Below are 24081 nucleotides of genomic sequence, written 5' to 3'. Positions count from 1 at the left end.
TCCAAAACAAGTGCAATAAAGTGCATTCATCCAAAAAAAGTGGCTCACACATGGTCTCCTGTAATGAATCAATGCATTTTTGTAAGAAAAATCTCCACATTTAAAACATAGTAATCACTTTAATCTAGCTTGCGCTAACTGTCCTTAATAGCATTTGTTAAAGTAAGGAAACATTGCTTCCTTTGCTCCTGTAAGCAAATGTTGGATTTTACAAGACTCGCCGGCCTATGCGCAACATCGACAGCCTATGTCATCCGCCTGGAGCGGCTTCCGTGTACAACAGTTAGTAGAAGCTAGAGAAAAGTGATTAATACGTTTTAAATATGGATATTTTTCTTACAAAAACGCATTGATTTGGTACAGGAGGTCTTTATTCACCCCGTGGAGCCATGTGGAGCAATTTTATTATGGATGGATGTGATTTATTGGACTTTGTTTTGAACATGAAACACCCACCCATTGCCATTATAGAGCGTGGAAGTGCCAGGATATTTTTTAATATAACACCGATTGGATTTGTTTGAAAGTAGTAAGTCATATACATTTAGGATGCCTTCAGGGTGAGTAAATAATGGGTTAATTTTCATTTTTGGGTGAACTAACTCTTTAAGGTCTGGTCACACAAAGGACAATAATTATAACAATAAAGATATTGTTTTAAAATCATCCAAAATTTGATAGAATAGCAGAGCCCACACTAATGATAATGAGGAACGATATCGTTGGAATCACTTTCAATAAAACGTTTTTGTGCTTTGTTGTGGACACTAATATTTAGGGTTATCATTTAAACCAACATGATTAAAAAAAGTTTTTGACTTGATTTTTGTCAAATAAAATGCTGCAAAAAACTATAAATTAAACAGGGATGAAAAAAATACCTTGATATTGTAATATTTTTTAAATTATTAATATTATTACTCTGAGAAGTACATTTTAATATACAGAAGTATTGTATTTCTGCCCTATTTTTTTCAAGGTAAACCAACTTTGTTTTAAGTTTTAAAGTTTTTCTCAAATTAAATTGTGAAATGCTGGTGAAGTGACTGAGCAGCTCTGGAGTTTAAGTTTTGTGGACTGTCCTCATATATTGTGATGGCAGATGCTAAAACAAACCTTTGTGACTGACACACTTGTTTGAGTCTGTGTAGTACATACAGTACAGTGGAGATCAAAATTAGAAAACAACCTATTATTTCCTACATTTTAAGGTCACTGCTTAGTCCTATTTGAAGTTATCCTAACAAGAGTGAAGGACAGTTTTTAAGCATATTTCATAAATTATTTGTATTCCAAAGCACAGTATTGAAAAAAAAAAACTTAAATGAGATATTTGAAAAAGAAATGATCAAAATTAGAAAACACTTACAGATACATCCACGTTATTGGTGTTAATCTGGTACCTGGTGCTAATTTCCTTAATTAAGTGACAAACCAGATTTAACTGGGATCACTCCTACAATTTTTACTGAGATTGAATGATGGCGGGCCGCTCTAATGTGACTGAAACCCTGCAACAGGAGGTTGCCCAGATTAAGGCCAAAGGGATGAACCTTTCAGCCATTGCAAAAGTTGGTAATCTGTGATCGAACATTGCAGGTTTACAATGACACTAATTCATTCAAGTCCCACAAAAAGGCTGGTTGTCCACGTAAGACAAATGTACAAGACAGGACAATGCGGAGACTCAATGGGGAATGGGTTCAACACTGCAGCTGGAATTGCTTGCCAGTTCAGTGCTGAACAGGGTACAGATCTAACTCCACACGTTTCAAAAAGGTCAGAACTGAAAAAGCATTCTGCAGTGACCAGCAGAAAGAATCAACCTTTGCTGAGGAGCATGTTGTGTGGAGAGAGAAGAACTGCTGCAAAGTTCACTTTAGTGATGAGAACAAATTTAATTTATTTGGGTCTGAGGGGAAACATTTTGTTCGGCATCAAACTGAGGAAAGACTGAAGCCCAAGTGCATAAAGAAGTCAGTGAAAGGTGAAGGAGGAAGTGTCATGGTTTGTGAAATGTTTTCTACAGCAGGGGTTGGGCCTCTTATACAGCTACATAGCAGGGTGAATGAAAATGTGTATCAGAACCTCCTTCAACAACATGCAATTCCTTCCCTGCAAGCATCTTCCAATCAGCCTGCAATTTTCATTCAAGACAATGCCCCGTCACACTGAAAAACAGGTAAAGCAGTTCCTTTTTCTAAACCCGACTGAAAATTTCTGGAAAATCCTTGGTGACAAAGTTATGGCTAAGAAACCCACTACAGTTACCAAACTATGAAAGAGAGTAGAAGAAGAGTGGACCAAGATCACACCAGAACAGTGTGAGAAACTAGTGATGTCCTGTGGCTGCAAATGTACAGAAGTCATTCAACGCAAGAGCCTCTACACTTCCTGATCATTTCTGACAGAAATTTTAGTTGCAATAGTTCTTTCGTGCTACAGTGGTTACTGTTCTCTAACTTTGATCCCTGCGTTTTCAACAAAATTATTTTATATGGGTATTTCTCAGCTTCTTGTTGGTGTGACGTCACACCAACCAAGGCCACTCCCACGATAATTGATTGACATGACCGTCTTTCCTTAGACCCACCCTAAATGAGCCGAGTGAGAACTAAGAACAGTCCGACCAACATTATTGTGTCAACTCTGGTGCAGGGGAAGACAAGAATGTCTCCGATTGAGCGATTGAGGTGTTTTGTTGTTGGATGTGGTAATAAACATAGCAGTCATCATTTACTTCCGACATCTGAGCCGCTGAAGATGCAGAGGATTAATGTTACATTTGTCTTTGAAGGAAATGCACCCGGCAATCTAAATAAATGTAGATATGTTCACACAAATCATTTGTGATCCAGCTTCACCTACAGCAGAACTGAGTATATGGGTGGTTTTTATGCATCTTTGCACATCACCTTTCTTAATAATGTGCTAGTCAGCAAGTTTTGCATTGGATCGTCACCCCACAGAAGAGAGGGGTCGGGTGAGCAGAGCTCATTAGCATTTAAAAGAATATGCAACAGAACAGCTCGCTCTGAAAAAGGCTGATTTTGACATGGTAAAATGGGTGTCTGATGACCCCTTTAATAAGTTTAAAAAGTTTTTGTTGAGTGCAGTTGTTCTTACCAGTGTAGTGGGAACCAAGAGAGTTTAAGGCTTTGTCCAAGGACTCTTCTTCGGTTTGAAATCATCTTCATAAGTTTTGCAGTGTGGATCCATCCATTGGCAAAGACAGTTGACACCAGTGGGCCTATGGTTATTCTGTCTGTCTCATATTCTGCACAAATCTGTAAACACATGAAGTACATTTTGTTACAAGAACACCCATATATGGTTTAACAGCATAGAGACAAATTCAATTATCAAAAAATTGATTTATTTGTGTGAGTGATTAGTGTCTTGCATATTATTCCAAAAGGGTGGACATGATCTGGAGCATATTTCATGTCATAAAATGTCTGTAAAAAGCATGATTTACAGTTCAGGCACCGCTTTTCACAAAAACAAGTAGTTTATAAAATGATAAACTGCCTTCAAACAATTTTTAAGAAAATGGATGAGTCAAAAGTACCAATTATACTTACACATACACACACACACACACACACACACACAGAGTTATACATACGAAGAGTTCATTTGCAAAAAGAGAACTACATTTGTATTAATTTTCATAAAACATGCTTTTCTTTGTGTGATGTTTATATTAAATATTAAAGTGATTGTTTGTATCGTATCTCGTTTCCCGTCTCGTCCGTCCAGCACGAACCGTAACAGTTACATTATGATGCTTACATTACATAAAATGAAACAAACAAATGTTTTTAAACAGGGATTAAAAGGACTGTGAATATAGATCTGGTTTAAAACGGTAAAAAATCTGATTAGATTTGAGTAACATTGTCTTGTTCATTAAAAACAAATAATTATATTCATTTTTTTAAACCTCAGAATTCACAGCGTTTGGACTAGCAATGGAGCTTATGAACCTTGCATTTTGAGAAAATAATGTACAAAAAGCCATGTGATTCAAAGTGGCAATCACTAAAGAATTAAAAATATTTCTTGCCCTTACTGTAACTGTATGTAGAATATATTGAATCTATCGCTGAGCATTTCTGAGTGACATTTTGAAACAGCCATGCATGTTTTGTGCAGATGTTTGAAGCAACAGAACTGTGCTAAATGTCTTACAATGTCTTGCTTTCTGGCAAACTAAAAAAAAAGTCATAATTAATCATTCTAATGTAACTTTAAAGAGAAAACATGCTGTTTGACTATTGGGTGAGGGTTGTATTAGTGTCAACAAGAATAGAGGAACAAGGAAGATGTTCTGTCACTGTTTCTGTCACTATTGTGTGTTGTGTGTGTTTTTCATCAAACAATTAAGTTGGTTTTGTTGTACATACGGTACTTCAGTTAAATAAAAATCTTATTTGTTTTTAACTTTAAACCATGATTATGGTTACATTATCAATTTTTTTTCATTTACTCTAAATCTTTTAGATCATAAAAATGTTAATTCTTTCAGACCTGATTTTTTTTTTTCACCGAACCAAAAAAAAATTGATATTTTCCTCAAGATTTGTGCCAACTCATTTTTTATTAGATTTTTCTCATGTCCACTACAATGGACGCCAGGACTGAAGATAAAAAATAAAAATCCTCATATTTTAAGTTTTTGTGCACTATAGTTGAACTACACTATAAAAAAAAAAAAAAACACAATTTGTTGAGTCAGCTTAAAATAATTTCTTACCCTGCTGCGTTAAAATTTTAAGTTCAGTCAACTAAAATAAGTTTAGTCAACTTGAAATGTTAAGTTGTACTAAGCAACAACTTAGATATTTGTGTTTGCTAAATTTAACAGCTGAGTAAGTTACCCAGCCGCCTTAAAATTTTAAGTTGATTCAACTCATAAATATCTAAGTTGTCACTTAGTATAATTTAACATTTCAAGTTGAATAAACTTTTTTGAGTTGACTGAACTTAAAATTTTAAGGCAGCCAGGTTACAAATTATTTTAAGTTGTTGTTGTGATTCTCAATAAAACCAAGGTTATAGTCCATTCGAAGAAATAAATAAAATCATATTAATATATGTCGGCACACCGACAGGCATCTGAGGCATCTGAGAATGGGTCGATTTGAAAAAGGGGATATTATTTTTACAGATTAATTAAAAACCACTGCATGGATTTTTATCACTATAGGGTAGATTTGTACATACACTGCCAACACACATTAATGTTTAAACAACATGTAAAAGTGAAGTTTGCATCCGATGACCCCTTTAAACAATCCTCATCCATACTGGCATTTCAGAAAAGATATCTGTCCATACTACACGACAGAAAGTGAGCGTTACGTGGTCATTCATGAACACTGTAGCATGATGCTACATAAGACAATAATTCAAATAAATAAATGAAATTTAAAAAATGTTTGGGTGGTATCCTAAACTTGTAGTATTCCACTGTATTGCATAGATAGGTATAAAATTTGAGTACAAACACACACAAACACGCACACACCTGTTTACTGTACAAATACAAAATTTTACTGCTTGCATTTCTACAACCCGCTTAACTCAAGTATGCAAACCTTTGCCACATGCACTAGAAAATGTATTATATTAATACTTAACTTTTTCTAATGAAAACGGCAACATGATCATTTTATAAAGTTTGCGTTTATATGTGCTTCATTTTCGCTGGAGAAAACAGCTGTGGTGTGATGAGGGATTAATGCAGCGAAAACAGTAGATGGAGAACCGATTTCCCCCATAAAATTTTGTAAACTGTATTGATTACAAAGAACTGCACAGATATTATAACTATCTATCGATAAACACACAGCTTGTTCTCTGTTTCTCGCTCTGCGCCGCCGCAGTCTGTGGATTGAACAACGCGCTGAAAGACGGAGAGGAGCCGATCTAGATCTGGCTATAGCCCCCCTAAAAATGGCCTAGCGACGCCCATGCTAGTGCTTGTCAGTAAGTGAAAAATAAATAGAAATTATGATTCTGTCTGAGGCATGCATTTTAAAACAAACTCGCACTAGTGTGAATGTAGCCTAACAGATGTGTAAACTGAAAACTTTTTGAGCTTAAAATTATTTTCACTGATTTATTGTGTTTGATATATTTTGTTCTTTTGTGCAGTGGCTAGGGAGTCTTTGAATCTGTATAATGTCAATAGGCTAAAAAAATATTTTGAGATAATATAATCTTGTTAAAATTGATTTCATAAAATTGGTATCGGAAAAAGTATCGTTAAGGAACCGGTATTGAAGTCAAGGTATCGTATCGGTATCGGCATCGATATCAAATTTTTTTGAATGATGCGTGGCCCTATCAGTGTGTGAACTGTACAAATATTGCTTACACAGAAAAAATAGAGACGCACCCATACAAAGAAATGAAACAGGAAGCTAGAGTTCAGAAAAGTAAGAGCTTACAGGAAGCAAACCATTAAGACTCTGGACTGCACATAAAATAGTTGGTGGAGTTGGTGAATGTGTGAATGAGAACCAGTCATGAGGGACCACTTATACCTTTTCATCTTTATGTTTCATTTCAGTACAGGTGAGTTCTTTTTTTTTTATGAATGAATTAATTAATGAATCAAAGTGAGATATGAAGAATGTGGCTTTAGTTCTATAAAATAACAATTTAAAAATAACTATTAAAACAATGAAGAACTGTCTATTTATGCCTACAGAGCTTTGAAATAATTTTTCAGTTCCAAAACATTTCATTCGAAACACTCTTTGAATTCCATAGGGAAATGACAAACATTGAAATGGAAATCTTGGTTGTTTTAGAATAAATCAAGAAGGGAGCTTTCTCTTTTAGAAAGTAGTGCATAAAAGTTGCATTTGTGCATTCAGATATACAGGTCTGTTACACATTTCTTTAAAGCCTATTTGAATGCTCTAAATACAAGCTTTTGTTTGCAGGCTGTATTGTGTCAGATGACCAGGACACAATAGAAATAACAGGATACACAGGTGGTTCAGTTGTGCTGCCCTGCTTCTGTGCTGACTCTCAGTCTACAGTCATGACATTCGCCTGGGAGTTTGACACGGGAAACACATGGATTCCAGTATTTGAAGATGAGAAATACAGTGGCAGACGTGTGCTGTTTAATGAACATTCTCCAACAAATCTGTCTCTTCTCATTACTGACCTCGGAATGAAAGACAAGGGCTACTATAAATGTCTGTCTAAACAGAATACTTTAAAAACTGTTGAATTAAAAGTTAAAGGTGAGTGGAAATTTGGAGCAGGTGTACCCTTAGAGTTTCTCCTGTACTTACAAAAATCCCGGCTTTTTTGGTTGCAACTATAATAAATGTTATGCTAAAATCATTTTATGAAATCTTTTTTTTTAAACTTATATTTAAACTAAAATGTAAAATTAACAATTTATTTAAATTTGTTTTCAGGGTGTGATTTGGTTGAGAAAGGAAAGACAGTGGATGTGACCGGATATTCAGGAGAGTCTGTGGTTCTGCCCTGCTCCTGCACTGAACTACTGGCTAAACCTGAACAGATACAATGGAACTATTGGGAAAAAAATAAACATGAATATGAAGAAATTTACCCAGATGAAGATATTGAGAGTTACAAGAACAGAGTCAAACTGTTAAATAAAACCAGTCCAGGAAATCTTTCTCTACACATATCAGCACTGACCACAGACGACGAAGGGGGCTACCAATGTGTCATGCCTCAACAAGAAATCAGCTTCAGACTTCATGTTGCAGGTAGTTTTCTTCTATTTCTGTTGTCAGATCACCATTACTATTCATTTTGTTTTACGAATCTGAATATTTTGAAGAATGATGTCAACTTGCAGACTTGTAGATTTTTTGTTTAATATTATTACTTAAACTTATTGGCTTCTGAACAGAAAAACCACTTGTCCACACAATCAGTTTAATAACACATCAACCTCCACACCAAACACTAGACTCCACAACTTCACAACTTCAACCGACTCCACAACATATACCTCTATGTAAGTCACAGGCATTGCTTTTATTGTATAATGGTTACTATAATGTGTTTTAGTATTGTCAAGTATTTGTATTTAATTTTTAAAAATGCATGCATGGAGCTTTATGAGCTCATATGTTCTGTTTCTCCACAGATGTTTTCATTCTACTGGGAGTGTTTTTCTCAGTGCTTTTACTGGCATTACTGGCATTTATATGGTGGAGATGTAGAGGTACGTGAACACACATAATAACACTTCTAATAACAATAGGCTATTATGATTAAATGACCAGCTGATGCGGCTGTACACTTAGAATTAAACAAAATAATAAGTACAAAACCAATTAAAAACTGACATAATTAGTGATTAGACTGATGCATCTGATGTTTAAAATCATCAAAACTTGCTGGATATAGTGTTTTATGTTAAAGGAGGAAGAAATGATAAAAGGGCCACCACTGTTGCTGAAGAGCAAAAGAGAGAACAAGACAATCAGGTGAAAACAAACTTACTGTTGCAAAATTATTACTTGACTTATTGATGCAATGCTGTGTGTGCAATCATCCATCTTTTTCTCTCTCTCCAGGATGACGTGATGTATTCTGCTGTAGCCTACGTTAAAACAACATCCACACCAGCTCACACACACAATGACCCAGCAGAGTTCACACAGTATGCTCCTTTCAATGATAAACGCTAAAAGAACAACAGTGAGCACTGAGAAATTGACACAGCTGTATACTTTTGTTATGAGAATTTTTCTGTAACCTCAATTTTGAAAAGAAAACTGTTCATTGTTAGGAGGACCTTTAAGAGAGTTTAAAGCACATCAAGAATGATTGTAAAGCAGGACTAAACAACTGAAGAAGCTGTGTTGCCTGTCTCTATTTTTAGACGTGAGCACTGACAGAGGAACAAAGAAAAATGAGTCACACACTATATGCATGTGCTTTTGCAAAATGACAAATGTTGGGTTTGGTGGTTGACATATTTAAGCTTTAAAATCAGAATGAAATTAATAATTTTATAGTGAACAGTTAATTTATGTTACTTTTTTTTGTGCTTGTAATATTAATAAAAGATTCTTCAGTTATTTTGACCACATAAATTCCCTTTCTTACAACCGTCTGCAAACTCTCATTTAGATCTGCCTCCATCCATTCAACAACTGATGGATGGGACCAAAGCTGTGTTGCCTGTCTCTATTTTTAGACATGTGAGCACTGACAGAGGAACAAAGAAAAATGAGTCACACACTATATGCATGCACTTTTGCAAAGTGACAAGCCATAGTGTGTTGGGTTTGGTGTTTCACTTATTTAAGCTTTAAAATCAGAATGAAATGATTAATTTTATAGTGTGCAAACTCTCATTTAGATCTGCCTCCATCCATTCAACAACTGATGGATGGGACCATGTTCTGCCCTTTTGTTTCTCTTTCGGTAATCCATTTTACTCAGATATGTCACAATATTAAAAAAAAAAAAAAAGTTCTGTTAAATCACAAAGTTGAGTGCATTGACAAATAAAGAACTTAAAGGACAAAACAAACAATTATTAACCAGACTGTAAATCTTTAAAAATGCAGGATGTCCTTTTTCTTTTGTTACTGTATATTTTAAATAGCACAATTCTTAAAACAGGAAAGAAAAAGTAATCTTGTAAACCTTATTTGTTTCTGTCTTTCAATAAAGAGTAAATGAGTGTTCAATAATTCATTAAAGTATTTGGTCACTTCCAGAATAAAAATGTCCTGATAATTTACTCAACCATGTCATCCAAGATGTTCAGGTCTGTCTTTCTTAAGCCGAAAAGAAAAGTAAGTCTTTTGAGGAAAACATTCCAGGATTTTTTTGGTGGACTTAAATGGACGCCAAGGTGACCCTTTTAAGGTCTTGGAGGTCTAAACTGCAATTCCGATGCAGCTTAAAGGGGCTCTATGCGATCCCAGCCAGAGGAATAAGGGACTTGCGAATAAGCAAAATGATTGGTCATCTTGCGTCATAAGAGCATAAAGGCAGAGGAGCAAGTACATTTAACCACTTAAATTACTCACGCAACTGCTCTTCTTCTTGAGGATTTAAATGTGTGGTTAAACACTAGCCTAGAACATAGTATTGCCAAGTCTGCGATTTTCCCGCGAAATTGGGCTGCTTTAACACTGTTGCCGCGGGATGTTTTTCATGTCTACAGGTTGGAGCGACCCCAAAAAGGAAAGGAAAGGACGTGACGTGTGGCCAAGTATTGTGACCCATACTTGTGCTCTGCATTTAACCCATCCAAGTGCACACACACAGTAGTGAGTACAACCTCGCGCACACACCCGGAGTAGTGGGCAGCCATAAGTGCTATTGCTGAGGCGCACGGGGGGCAGTTGGGGTTTTGGTGCCTTGCTCAAGGGATTCACCTCAGTCGTGGGTGGAGAAAGCGCTGGTTATTCACTCCCCCCACCCTCAATCCCTGCCGGACTTAGGACTGAACCCGCAACCTTTTGGTTACAAGCCTGACTCCCTAACCATTAGGACACGGCTATAGAAACTGGTAGTTTCATTATCCAGTTCAATTCAAACTTTCTTCTCATCAAACAACGCCAGTGCAGTTAAACTGATTATGACCTGGTTTCACAGACAGGGTTTAGACTAATCCAGGATTAGGCCATAGTTCAATTAGGACATTTAAGTCATTTTTACAAATGTGCCTTCAAAAAAAACAAAATGACTGGTGTCCATTTTGACACAAAACAATGGCATTGATATATTTAAGATCAATCAGTGCAAGTTTCTTTCAGTTGAAATAGCTCAGGCTTACATTTTAGTCTGGGACTAGGCTTAAACCTTGTCTGTGAAACCAGGGGTTTACAGTTCGTATGAAGCAGTACCATCCATCTGGACGAGTAGTTCAGCTTTGACGCGTCTGCTGGCTTCATGCACCTCTGAGTTTCCTCTACGGGTGCATATGGAGTCTATCTCATCAATGAAGATGGTGGTGGGGGCATAAAAACGTGCCTGCATGAACATGCAAACAGACATAAATGTATGTATGATAATAAAACCGAAAGCATGTCAGGTTACTATTTTACCATTTCAAACAGCAGCCGCACAAGTTTTTCAGACTCCCCTCTGTATTTGGAGGTGAGGGTGTAGGAAGACACGTTGAAGAAGGTTGTTCGCACTCAGTGGCAACAGCTTTGGCCAGTAATGTCTTTCCTGTGCCATGGAAAATTACACTTTTCAAATGTGAGAATCTATTAAGATGAGCAGTAATGATAGAGTATGCAGCATCTAACCATCACAACACACCAATATACTCAACTCACAACAGTATTCCAAAACACGTTTTATAAAGTTATTACTTTATTTTATTCCCCCCACACCTAACACACACTTTAATGAGTTTAAATGAAATGTTAAGTGATCAAAATTTGTTCTGCTGTGTGACTAATACGCCATTTTACTTCATCTTTCAATCTTGCATGAGTAAAATCTTGACTGAGATGAGTCACTGAAATCAACTGACTTTTTAAAGCAACAAATCTGACCATGCTTGATTCAAGCAGTGAAATGATCCTTGTGTTGGTTTAATCCAGTAATGTAGCGACATCTGGTGGTTGATGACTGGAAATGACCAGTGATCAAAAACAGAGAATAATGATTAAAATCAAACCTTTTAACAGGTGGTTTGGTAAATTTCACTAATACAGCAAATGAAGGTCATCTTGTTAGTTGCAAAGGCATCAAAACAACAAAGGAAAGAAAAAAATATCTCCAAAAAGAACCAACATTTTAACGGGGCATAAATCATATCTATCAAAGAAAAAAATCTATCAAAGACCATTTTTGTGCTTTCAAAATAATAATGATAATAATAATAATAATAACATTTCATCTACTGTATGAAGCATAAAAATACACAGACACCATTTTCAAGTATACAAAACAATATCACATAAAATACTAAAATACAGCAGACAACATCAGAACAGACCCGACTTAAAGAGAAGCAAAACCAGCGTTTGGGAATTTGTGGTTAGACACTGATTTTAAAGGACATTTTTTCACTCATGTGAAATCAGTTTTTAATGTTATAGTATGTAATGGCTACTGTCGGCAGTAATAATCAGTAAAGATGAGTTTTGGTAGCTCAAATAAAACACTATTGTGTCAATTGTGTATTGTGTATCCATGTATGGGTCGGTACAACATTCTGTTGGAAACTAAACCAGAGAGGGAACAAACACGTGTGCACAAAAGCATAATGGCATTATCACTCTAAGATATCGGGGTGTATGTGCTTTTACTTTGAGTGATTATTTTTGTTCTGCTCAGCTGCTTTTCTACTACCAAAAAAACATGTTATTGCAAAGGAATATTAGTAATGTTTCATTAAAATGTCTGAATGTAATCTTGTTCATTTTAAAAATAACAATATGCTATCCTTCATTCCCCCACTCAGTGTAGCTACAGCAAACCTTTACAAATGCCATATCAGCTTTTTGGTTTACACACACCACAACCAATCAGAACGTGAGACTACAGGCTTGCAGTGTCCTCACTCCTCATCCTATGACTCGCTAAAGTAGACACGGATGGTCAAACCAACCTTTCTGAGTTCATTGGCTCTTCATCTGGTATCGATTTTTGTTTTATTTTCAAGCAAATGACCATCAGTGACATTATTCAGGCTCTACAGGCATTGACCAATTGGCTCACATAACAAACCAACCCTAAAAACTCCATTCCTACTAAACAAAAATAAGTTAAATGTTGAAGAAAATTCATATTGTTCTTGTCATGACTCAGATCAGCTTCGCTTTGCTTATATACAGTAAAGTGAGACAGTACAAGGCACACATTAATCGTCTTTGAAATCTTACAGATGCATAAATTAACAAATCCTATCACGACTTCATCTACTGTGCTATAGAAACAGGGTACCTAGTGCGAACGGCTAAAACTTTGTTGCTTCCGTGTTTCAGGAAAGGTATTTGATCTACTGCTGAACGACTACGACTGGTCTAGTTGATTTTGAGATTTTCATAAGACTGGTTCGAATCCATGCCACTGATGACCCTCATAGTTTGCTCCAACAGTCACAAGCAGCCCAGTCCTGATCGCTGCTGCTCATCAATCTGAACCATTAAGGCCGAAGTTCAGTGTTGTATTTTCAGTGATGGAGAATTTGATATATCTAAATATTACGTTCTTAAACACCATGTGCGTTAGATACTGTCAACAAAGCTGCCAGGGAACAGCCCGGTTCGGCCGTTTCTCTGTAGTGTTCCTTTAAACCAGCCGTCCTCTCGTTTTCTGTGCACAAATACAATGTCTCCCTCCTTCAGTTCCAGCTCTGCTTCGCTTTGGGGAGGGTAGGACACCACCACACGGTACCTGGAGAAATGAGAAAATGTGATGTTTACAAGACAAGTAATGTTTTTCTCAAGTATGATGTGTAAATGTTGATTTCTGGTTGTTAAAGGGTTAGTTCACCCAAAATGAAAATTAGCATTATTGACTCAAATTGACTCACCCTCCAGGCATCCAAGGTGTATATGACTTCCTTCTTTCAGACGAATCCCAATCGGAGTTACAAAAATTATCCTGGCACTTCCAAGCTCTATAATGGCCAAAGGCGGGGGGTTTTTGTCAACAGTTCAAAACAAGTGCAATAAAGTGCATTCATCAAAAAAAAAGTGTCTCACACATGGTCTCCTGTAGTGAATCAATGCGTTTTTGTAAGAAAAATGTCCACATTTAAAACATAATAATCACTTTAATCTAGCTTGCGCTAACTTTTGTACATAGGACGCTTAGAAGTGGCAAACGCGACCGCGCCATGGAGAGAGATAAAAAAAACAAAGCACCGGTCACGAATTAGAAGTATAAAACTAGGACTTATAAAGAAAAATGTTGGAGGATTTTGATATAAGCCAAGAGGAGACTGGTTTTCATTTGTTAAAGTAAGGAAACATTGCTTCCTTTGCTCCTGTAAACAAATGTTGGATTTTACAAGACTCGCCGGCCTATGCGCAACGTTGACAGCCTATGTCATCCGCCTGGAGCGGCTTCCGTGTACAACAGTTAGTAGAAGCTAGAGAAAAGTGAGTATTACGTTTTTAAATATGTATATTTTTCTTACAAAAACGCATTGATTTGGTACAGGAGGTCTTTATTCACCCCCTGGAGCCATGTGGAGCAATTTTATTATGGATGGATGCGGTTTATTGGACTTTGTTTTAAACTTGAAACACCCACCCATTGCCATTATAGAGCGTGGAAGTGCCAGGATATTTTTTAATATAACACCGATTGGATTTGTTTGAAAGTAGTAAGTCATATACACCTAGGATGCCTTCAGGGTGAGTAAATAATGGGCTAATTTTCATTTTTGGGTGACCTAACCCTTTAAGGTCTGGTCACACAAAGGACAATAATTATAACAATAAAGATATTTGTTTTAAAATCATCCAAAATTTGAATAGCAGAGCCCACACTAATGATAATGAGGAACGATATCACTGGAATCACTTTCAATAAAATGTTTTTTGTGCTTTGTTGTGGACACTAATATTTAGGGTTATCATTTAAAGCAACATGATTAAAAAAGTGTTTGACTTGATTTTTGTTAAATAAAAAAAAAAAAAAAAAAAAAAAATTAAACAGGGATGAAAAAAAAAACCTTGGTATTGTAAATTTTTTTAAATTATTAATATTATTACTCTGAGAAGTACATTTTAATATACAGAAGTATTGCCATCATTTTTTTCAAGTTAAACCAACTTTGTTTTAAGTTTTGAGGTTTTTCTCAAATTAAATACTGAAATGCTGGTGAAGTGACTATCAGAGCAGCTCTGGAGATCAAGTTTTGAGGACTGTCCTCACAAAAAAAAAATAAAAATAAAACCTTTGTGACTGACACACTTGTTTGAGTCTGTGTAGTACATACAGTACAGTGGAGATCAAAATTAGAAAACAACCTATTATTTCCTACATTTTAAGGTCACTGCTTAGTCCTATTTGAAGTTATCCTAACATGAGTAGAAGGGCAGTTTTTAAGCATATTTCATAAATTATTTGTATTCTGAAGCACAGTATTAAAAAAAAACTTAAATGAGATATTTGAAAAAGAAATGATCAAAATTAGAAAACACTTACAGATACATCCACGTTATTGGTGTTAATCTGGTACCCGGTGCTAATTTTCTTAATTAAGTGACAAACCAGATTTAACTGGGATCACTCCTACAATTTTTACTGAGATTGAATGATGGCGGGCCGCTCTAATGTGACTGAAACCCTGCAACAGGAGGTTGCCCAGATTAAGGCCAAAGGGATGAACCTTTCAGCCATTGCAAAAGTTGGTAATCTGTGATCGAACAATGCAGGTTTACAATGACACTAATTCATTCAAGTCCCCCAAAAAGGCTGGTTGTCCACATAAGACAAATGTACAAGACGACAATGCGGAGACTCAATGGGGAATGGGTTCAACACTGCAGCTGGAATTGCTTGCCAGTTCAGTGCTGAACAAGATACAGATCTAACTCCACATGTTTCAGAGAAGTCAGAACTGAAAAAGCATTCTGCAGTGACCAGCAGAAAGAATCAACCTTTGCTGAGGAGCATGTTGTGTGGAGAGAGAAGAACTGCTCCAATGTTTACTTTAGTGATGAGAACAAATTTAATTTATTTGGGTCTGAGGCGAAACATTTTGTTCGGCATCAAACTGAGGAAAGACTGAAGCCCAAGTGCATAAAGAAGTCAGTGAAAGGTGAAGGAGAAAGTGCCATGGTTTGCAAAATATTTTTTACAGCAGGAGTTGGGCCTCTTATACAGCTACATAGCAGGGTGAATGAAAATGTGTATCAGAACCTCCTTCAACAACATGCAGTTCAGCCTGGAGTTTTCATTCAAGACAATGCCCCGTCACACTGAAAAACAGGTAAAGCAGTTCCTTTTTCTAAACCTGACAGAAAATTTCTGGAAAATCCTTGGTGACAAAGTTAGAGCTAAGAAACCCACTACAGTTACCAAACTATGAAAGAGAGTAGAAGAAGAGTTGACCAAGGTCACACCAGAACAGTGTGAGAAACTAGTGATGTCCTGTGGCTGCAAATGTACAGAAGTCATTCAACGCAAGAGCCTCTAAACTTCCTGATAATTTCTTACAGAAATTTTAGTTGCAATAGTTCTTTCTTGCTACAGTGGTTACTGTTCTTTAACTTTGATCTCTGCGTTTTCAACAAAATGATTTTATATGGGTATTTATAGATTGTTCTGTATTTTTGATCTCCACTGTATAATTATGCCACTAAGTCACACTAAGACACAAAGAACCTACTAGCAATTTAGTATTTCTAATGTGTGTATGCCATATCAACTAAAACTGTCCAGAGGTAATCATCAGTATTGACATAAATTTTATTGCAATCTCGATATGATATTGTTTATTACCCAGCCCTGCTATATTACAGATATCATTCTTGGCGTTTTATTGAAACAAGTTTTTATTGAGCTTTTATTGTACCTTTCACAAACAATTGGCCGGCCGTCATGCTGCATGGAGAGGAGGGAGGAGCATGGCTGTCGCGGAGGCGGGGCAATCGGGGCGGCGTTGTCCTGGGAGCTGCTTCTGTGTGACGCTGCGTCTGTGTTTGATGAAGATGAGGATGCAGAAAGCTCCGAATCCATCGGACAGACCCCAGCACGGCCGTTGTGTCCTACTGCCACCGCTACTGAGCTGGATGGAGCCATTTCAGGTCCGACTGCCCCCTGGGGCATTTCCATGGTAATAGACTGCTCCGCCTCCAGTGTAGGGGAGGATGGGGGAGATGGGCGGAGCTTCTTTTTATTAGACAGCAGTTTCAGCAGGCCTTTCTTTTCTCTCTGAAATGACAAATTTAACCGACCATGATAAACTTTAATTGTTCTACTCCACATTTTTAAAACATTTTCATTCAATCACTCCTCTAGTATTATCCCAGCTAACAAAAACACAAAGAAAACACATCAGAATGAGTATCTCCAGAGAAGTGGTAAAAAAAAAGAAGAGGTTTATGAAAGTGAACTCTGAAGATTTGTGAGTCAGCTACACTGTACATGTACCTAGAAATCTCCCAGAAAATCGAGCCAAAATGAAAAAATAACACTCAGGGTTGTGTCCTCTAGTTTTGCAAAAAAGTCTGAATCATAAAAAACTGATGATTTCAGCCCTATATCAGCAGGCTTAACCAACCAGCTCAGCAAATGAGATGAAACTCAGAACAGAAATTGTAATTGCCAAACACCTTACTGCAGCACATTAAAATAGCACTGATGGGAGGGAAAAGCAAAAGAAACCATTAAAAAAGCTGTAGATGTTGTAAAATGCTTTAGTTCAACAAGTCTCACCTTGCAGTCTTTATCCAGTCTACAAGCAACACCATGATTCGAGGCTGAACCGAGAGATTTCGTGCTGCCGGGGTTCACAGAAAGTGCTACCACAGAGACAGGTCTCATGGCATCACTGTCCAAAGAAGCAGCACTAACATTAGGAGGGGTCAAGGAGGAGGCAGCACATCCCATAGCCACTCCGACTCTGGTTGAGGAGGATCCCGGGCTGGAGCCGAGGACAGGCGACGCCTGAAGAACCACAGCTGTGCTAGGAAGGTAGGACACAGGATTGTGGGATTGGATGGGAGTCACTGCTGCCGTAGGCCGGTCCTGACTATGACTCACAGCTAGTGGGGAAAGAAGGTGGAATACATTTGAGTGCCTGTGACCTTTTTAAACATTGTTTTTATAAATATATTTGTTGCATTCAGGTTGGTTTTATACAACTGTGAAAACTGTTTTTTATGTATTGCTTCCATGAATAAATAATAATAAAAAAATTGATAAATAATAAAAAAACATGTAAACTACTTAAGGTTTTATTTGCAATAATTAATCTTTTCAAAGATGCTTTTCAGGAGAGTTTTATTTCTGAAGTGTTTTGAATTATTCCTCAAATGGATTTTAATTCAGAAGTTAAAGATGTGTTTGGAAACTACTATTTAACGATATCATGAGCACACAGGTCTGTTTTTGTACTAAAATTCTAAATGGTGTTCATAGGTGTGTGTGCATGTAATTTTACCTGTTCTGACCGCACTGCGTGCCTGGTTAACGGTCATCTGAGACGTCACATGCATGAGCACTTTGGGGTGCTGTCCAGTGGGTATATGTGCAGCGGATACTACAGCAGCAGGCAGTGAGCAAGACGGGGTAGGATTTGGGCAGACTGGAAGGGGTTTGCTGGGGTCGACATTCCCCAGGCCGGCTCCAAGAGAAGCAGAGGAGGGGCTGACGATGGTGACGCCACGTCCCGCCTGGGAGCATAGGGTCAGGGGAACTTTTGGCTGACTGCTGCCAGAAACAGTCCTGCAGTAAAAAAAAAAAAAAAAAAAAAAAAAAAAAAAAGAAGTGTAAGTGTATATACACTTAAAGGGATAGTTCACCCAAAAAAAAAAAAAAATTTTGTCATTAGAACTTCAAATGGCTCATCACGCAGAATATTTTAGGTGAAGTGTTTTCATGCAATAAGTGAACAATATTTTGTATGTAATTCTCATTCCTGCCACAAGAGTGCGCTGAGTTGAAAGGAATGTTCAAAGTGCGAAAGATGCTTAATTGACAGCATTTGTGGAAAAAAGCCCATTAGCCAAAAAAAAAAAAAAAAACGAAAGATATTTATTTTGACTCATCTCACATTTAACTTTTTTTTTGCAATTGCTAATCAACACTATAATTGATGAGTTCAATAAAAAATGTAACTTTTATTGAAACTGGAACATTCCTTTAACAATTCCATGTGTGAACGTGACCAGCTCAGATTTATCTGCAAGTGGTGACTTTATGTGTGGTGTGCGTGTTCCTGAAGCATATACACCACTGGAAAGACAAAGGACAATCTAATCTTTCGTGAGCTTACAGGGCGTATGAGTGATAACATGTACAAGTGTACGTGAGGGTGTGTATCATACCTGTTGACAGGACTCATGTAGTTACCAGGGAACACTCCAATCTTGCCAGTGTGCATGGATGTTCCTTTAAACCAGCCATCCTGACAGCGCTCCAGCACCAGAAACATCTCCCCCTTCCTCAATTCCAACTCATCTTCCTTACGGGGTGTGTAGGGAAACATCGCCACGTACCTATGAGAGAATCAAGTTTTGAACATTTAAATAATACAAACTAACAACAACAACAAAACATTTAATTCTGTAAAGTTTTATTAATTTTAAAATGTATTCTTTTTTGAATTATTAATCAATTCATTTCATTTTTAAAAATTGACTTGAAATACATTTTTAATTGATAAAAAAAATGTTAGCTTTTTTAAAATTATTTATTAATTTATCAATATTTAGACTTTTAATTTGACTTAGATGCAGTACTGCTAATCAAACAAGGGTTGTTGTTGTTTCCACATGGCTATTATGCATCTACTCTCAAAACTGAGCTTTAAATTAATTTTTAAGGACAGACACACACAAAAAAACTGTCTTTAAAAACTGCCTTGAAAATGTGAATATCATGAATAACGGCCATGAACATACTCCACCCAGAGCACTATGGGCCAGAAACTGTCTTACTATAGGGAGATGAGAGGGCCTGTATTACTTACTATTGGAGAAAGCATAACGGCTAACTTGGATTACTTGTCCCTTAATAACCAATCACATTACAGCCTTGACATCACTGAATTTCAGTCAAGTTCAGAGAGTTCTGCGACAATTAGTCGCTGTTTATGGATACCATAGGAATGAGAAGTGCTGTAAGTTGAATCTGTTTCCAAAAAGTCAGTGACTTCTCTTATAAAACAGCCTTTTTTCATGGTAAAATAAAAAAAGTTAGATCCAAAACTATGTTGAAGATTAACAGATAGGCTGTCGATTCATTAAATGATAAGCAGTTTCCTCTGAAAAGCTTTTTATTCAGCATAATACAGCCTCTCCTCCATTGACATCCATTTAAAAAAAATGGCCTCTGGTCTCCTTTCCCAAGTACCGCCAGACCGGAAGCGTTAGCTTTAGCCGTTATGCTTTTTTGCCTAATGGTTGCAGGCTTGCCTTCTAGTGGCTTTGCTATGGGCGACTCCAACAGAAATCAGGTGTGTTTAGGGCTGCGTTTAGTTGATATGCAGACAAAAGGTGAAAGGTGAGAGGTCAGGGCTCAGGTTAAGTCCCCAGAGACAACCCTATTCCCATTAGACATGACCTTTGACCTCTCACCTGTGTGTTCAGTCACGCTCAGCTGGCATTGGGTAACGGCAAAGAGGTGAGGAGTTAAAGTTGCAAGGACCCTCTCATACTCTTTCTAACAGTATGTATCTCTAAAGTTGCAAATTTAAAGTGTGTGCATTTTGTTTTACTCACACTGTGGGTCTCTGACGGCCACTTTGGTCACCCGCAGCGGGTGACGGTCTCTGACCAGCATTCAAGGCGGTAGCACCCACAGCTGAGGACTGTGACTGAGGTGGAGGGGGTGGTGGAGGAGGAAGAGCATCCTGAAACAATCAAACATGCATTTGTTAATACTGCAGTTCTCATATCAGTCCATATTTATTGATATTTTGATGGGCATATGTAAGATGTTACGTATAGCAGGAAATGATGTCAGAGATATCCCTACAAAGTTTGGACAATGCCACAAAACCATAATCCCACTGACAGTGACTTTCCAGCTTGCGTGCTGTTTGCTAACAAGCGGGTACTTTGGCTGTGGCAGGTGTTGTGATTGGTGCATATCCAGCCTGGGCTACATGTCTGGCTGAAGACGGATAAATCGGTTCCATATGGACCAACGCACACATCTGCAAACAGACTTTATGAGCCCAGTGGCACCGCTACGAAAACAACTCTCACACTGTAAAGCTTGTTTTGTTGCTTTAAGTCACCTTTTTGTCTGTTCATTTCAAGTTCTCCTACAATGTGTTTTCTACTAATGCTTGTTTTATTAATTAATTTGTCTTGTGTTTATTGCTTAATGTGGATTTACTGCAAAGTAAAAAAAAACAAAAAAAAACACCTTCTCTCTGGTGCTTTTAAATCCTGTATACAAGATAAGAGAGGCAACTGATGCACACTAAGCCACCATTACAAAAACAATGCTTTGAAAACAAAAGGAAACAGTACCCGCACAGCACTGCACACACATCAATCTCAGAGAGCCATTAGTGTCCAGCCTCAGGCCCACACAACTCCCTGAAATGGTGTGCGTGTTTGCGTTGAGAGAGATGAAGGGCTATCAGATGGCAAACTATTCTCGTTTAGGATTAGCATTTAAGTGTGTGTGAATGTATATGAGAACGTTAGAGGGAAAGCTTACATTCTGCTTCTGTTATGTAACTGTGTTTGTTTTGATATACTACTGTTCAAAAGTTTGGGGTCAGTAAGATTTTTTTAAAAGAAATTAATACTTTCATTTAGCAAGGACGCATTAAATTGATCAAAAGTGGTAGTAAAGACTTAAATCAATACAAAAGTTGTTTTTTTTTCCATGTCACACTGTAAACACACTTTTATGGCTGCTGAAATTTCAGATTTGCCATCACAGGAATAAATGACATTTTAATGAAAATATACATACATAAAAAGGGAAAAGATATTTTAAATTGTGATAACATTTCACAATATTACTGTTTGCCTTTCTGAGCATAAACATTCAAAAACATTACAAAATCGTACCAAACACAAACTTTTGAATATAGTGTACACTGATGCTTAAACAGGAGTGATAAGCTTACCCAAGGAGAAGTTCGTGTTGCATTCACAATTACGCACTCAGCTTTAATAATGTTTGGCTGTGCTTTAGAGGGAATGATTTTTTTAAAAACAACTTCCTAAGAGTGAGTTTTTAGCTGACAGCATGCTGGGAATTACTGTGCTGAAATTCATTGTCATTGTCAAAGTTGCTTCTTTGTATTCATTTCCTTTAATTCTTTGCCGCCACAGCCATCAAAACAGTCATCCACCGCCTCTAACAATAAACTAGGACAATTACCGGCGGACTGCAAATGTGCACCAAAATATTGCTTTTTTAAAACAATGCATTAAGTTACCTTAAACAAATATTCAATAAAAGTGTCAAGACTAGGGCTGTCACAATAATAAGAATTATTGCAATATCTACAAAGATTTTATGCTGTTAGTCAAATTCATTTTTAACATTGTTTATTTTGTGTTTTCTCTTTTTATGACAATGAATCAGAAATTAAGGTTTTGAGGAAAACATTCCCAGGATTTTTCTCCATATAGTGGACTTCAATGGTGGCCATTGGGTTGAAGGTCCTACCTGCAGTTTCAAAAGGCTCTACATGATCCCAGCCGAGGATAAAGCATCTTATGTAGTGAAACTATTCATCTTTTTTTTATACAATAACAATTGATATACTTTTTAACCACAAATGCTTGTCTTGCACCAGCCTGACTTCACGCATTATGTAATCATGTTGGAAATGTTATGTGTGACGTAGACCGAAGTATCAACCCAGTGTTTACAAAGTGAACGTGAAGAAAAGCACTTTACAAAACAAGATAAAACGATGTTGGACGATTTTGAAATTGAAGGAGAAAATTAGATTTTCACCCTACCCTACCTTTTTGAACCAAAGTACACAGATGAAGAACTAACCACTCGTGACCTTTCCAAGGTGATTACATAATGCGTGCGCATCGCAGGGTTAGTGCACATTTGTGGTTAAAAAGTTTACAAATTATATATTTTTTTAGAAAACGGCCAATCGTTTCTTTAGATAAGATCCTTATTCCTCAGCTGGGATCGTGTAGCGCCCATCGTGCATTGAAACAGCAATTTGGACCTTCAACTTGTTGGCTTCCACTATATGGAGAAAAATCCTGGAATGTTTTCCTCAAAAACCTTAATTTCTTTGCGACTGAGGACAGAAATACATAAACACCTTTGATCACATGGGAGTAAATCTTCAGGAATTTTTTTTTCTCGAAGTGAACTTATCCTTTAAGAAATTTGTCCTCTGAATGTGTCTGGTAGACATGAACCACTGTAAATTCATAGGGCAAATCGATTTTCAAAATATCTTATTCTGCTCATTCCTATTTTGTACCCACAGGACCAGAGAGCAGACTGACTGTCTAAATACTAGTATAAGTTCAAGTTCAATCTAAACAGAAACTTTTCCACAGAAACCTTGATTGATTATAAACCTGACACAAGAAGGAGCTTAATGACTCTGTTCATTCACTGGTTATCCATCAAATCAGAAACTGTCAAAATGGCAAATATCAGCCATTTATTCAGCCTGGCTGACATATCACATAGTGTGGAGTAATAGCAGTTGAGTACTGTTGTACAGACAGGGTCATTTTCTATATACAGGTTAGAAGAATGGTCTATGAATAAACTGAGCAGAATGATGAAGATTTTTGACATACAAAGTCAATTTGTCAAACTCACCACTGGAATAGATGCATAGCTGGTTTCTGGAGGAAATGTGAAAACTGTCGCTGTGGTGACAGGACTGCTAGGTGGAGGAGTAACAATGAGTCCTGTTGTGCAAATGTGAACCTAAGAGAAGACAAATACGAAGAAATGACAAGTTAATCAACCTTTCCTTTTCCATTCGCACTCCTGTATCATCTGGCAACTGTAAGCACGTTATGAGATGGTGAAATTCTACTCAAGGGATGACACAGAAAGGCATACGACCGAGAGAAATTTGGGCAGATAGCCACACACGTATGTGCACATGAGGACTTCTGTTTAGACAAACAAACTTTAATGCAACAAGACATCTTTAGAGCTACATGTCAGCCTACATTTGTTGTTCATGCCTGAAATCAATCCAGCTAAAGAACAACACTGACGGCCTTAAAATGTCATGACCAATGAGAACTTGCCTTTGATAAACCTAGTCAAGTGTCAAAATAACTTTTATTCTGGTCAGTGGGGTGTACATGAGTGAGCAAACTGATGCTATTGCTATTTAAAGAGCACCTTTTATGCAAAATCCACTTTTACATGGTGTTTGGACATAAATGTGTGTTGGCAGTGTGTGAACACAACCACCCTACAATGATAAAA

At 37.1% G+C, this 24081-nt stretch overlaps 2 protein-coding genes across 2 annotated transcripts in view; one reads left to right on the top strand and one right to left on the bottom strand.

Moving 5' to 3' along the window:
• The first annotated feature begins 6453 nt into the window (after positions 1-6453).
• Positions 6454-8702, top strand: LOC127183148 (polymeric immunoglobulin receptor-like). The gene is made up of 7 exons (XM_051138994.1): positions 6454-6585; positions 6960-7268; positions 7449-7769; positions 7916-8023; positions 8156-8233; positions 8434-8498; positions 8589-8702. The coding sequence occupies exons 1-7, from the start codon at positions 6537-6539 to the stop codon at positions 8700-8702; spliced, it is 1044 nt and encodes a 347-aa protein (XP_050994951.1). The 5' UTR covers positions 6454-6536.
• Positions 8703-11332: 2630 nt separating this feature from the next.
• The window catches only part of sh3rf1 (SH3 domain containing ring finger 1), a 69712-nt gene continuing 56963 nt past the window's right edge, over positions 11333-24081 (bottom strand). Inside the window, exons 6-12 of the mRNA XM_051138214.1 lie at positions 23455-23565; positions 20397-20527; positions 19002-19172; positions 18116-18399; positions 17389-17717; positions 16526-16884; positions 11333-13389 (exon numbers count right to left, since the gene is read on the bottom strand). Of these exons, the coding sequence (XP_050994171.1) occupies positions 13221-13389; positions 16526-16884; positions 17389-17717; positions 18116-18399; positions 19002-19172; positions 20397-20527; positions 23455-23565 (1554 nt within the window). The 3' untranslated portion in view covers positions 11333-13220. The remainder of the gene's footprint in view (positions 13390-16525; positions 16885-17388; positions 17718-18115; positions 18400-19001; positions 19173-20396; positions 20528-23454; positions 23566-24081) is intronic.

This window comes from Labeo rohita, chromosome 20 (assembly GCF_022985175.1).
Source record: "Labeo rohita strain BAU-BD-2019 chromosome 20, IGBB_LRoh.1.0, whole genome shotgun sequence".
Taxonomy (NCBI): Eukaryota; Metazoa; Chordata; class Actinopteri; order Cypriniformes; family Cyprinidae; genus Labeo; species Labeo rohita.
Note: the sequence above shows the minus strand (reverse complement) of the source record. Positions and strands in the feature narration are given on the sequence as shown.

Excerpts from the sequence above, each read along its gene's own strand:
- LOC127183148 (XM_051138994.1), top strand. The coding sequence starts at position 6,537 with ATGAGGGACCACTTATACCTTTTCATCTTTATGTTTCATTTCAGTACA. Across the intron at positions 6,586-6,959 it reads TATGTTTCATTTCAGTACAG|GCTGTATTGTGTCAGATGAC; the intron begins GTGAGTTCTTTT and ends TTTTGTTTGCAG. Across the intron at positions 8,024-8,155 it reads TCCACAACATATACCTCTAT|ATGTTTTCATTCTACTGGGA; the intron begins GTAAGTCACAGG and ends GTTTCTCCACAG.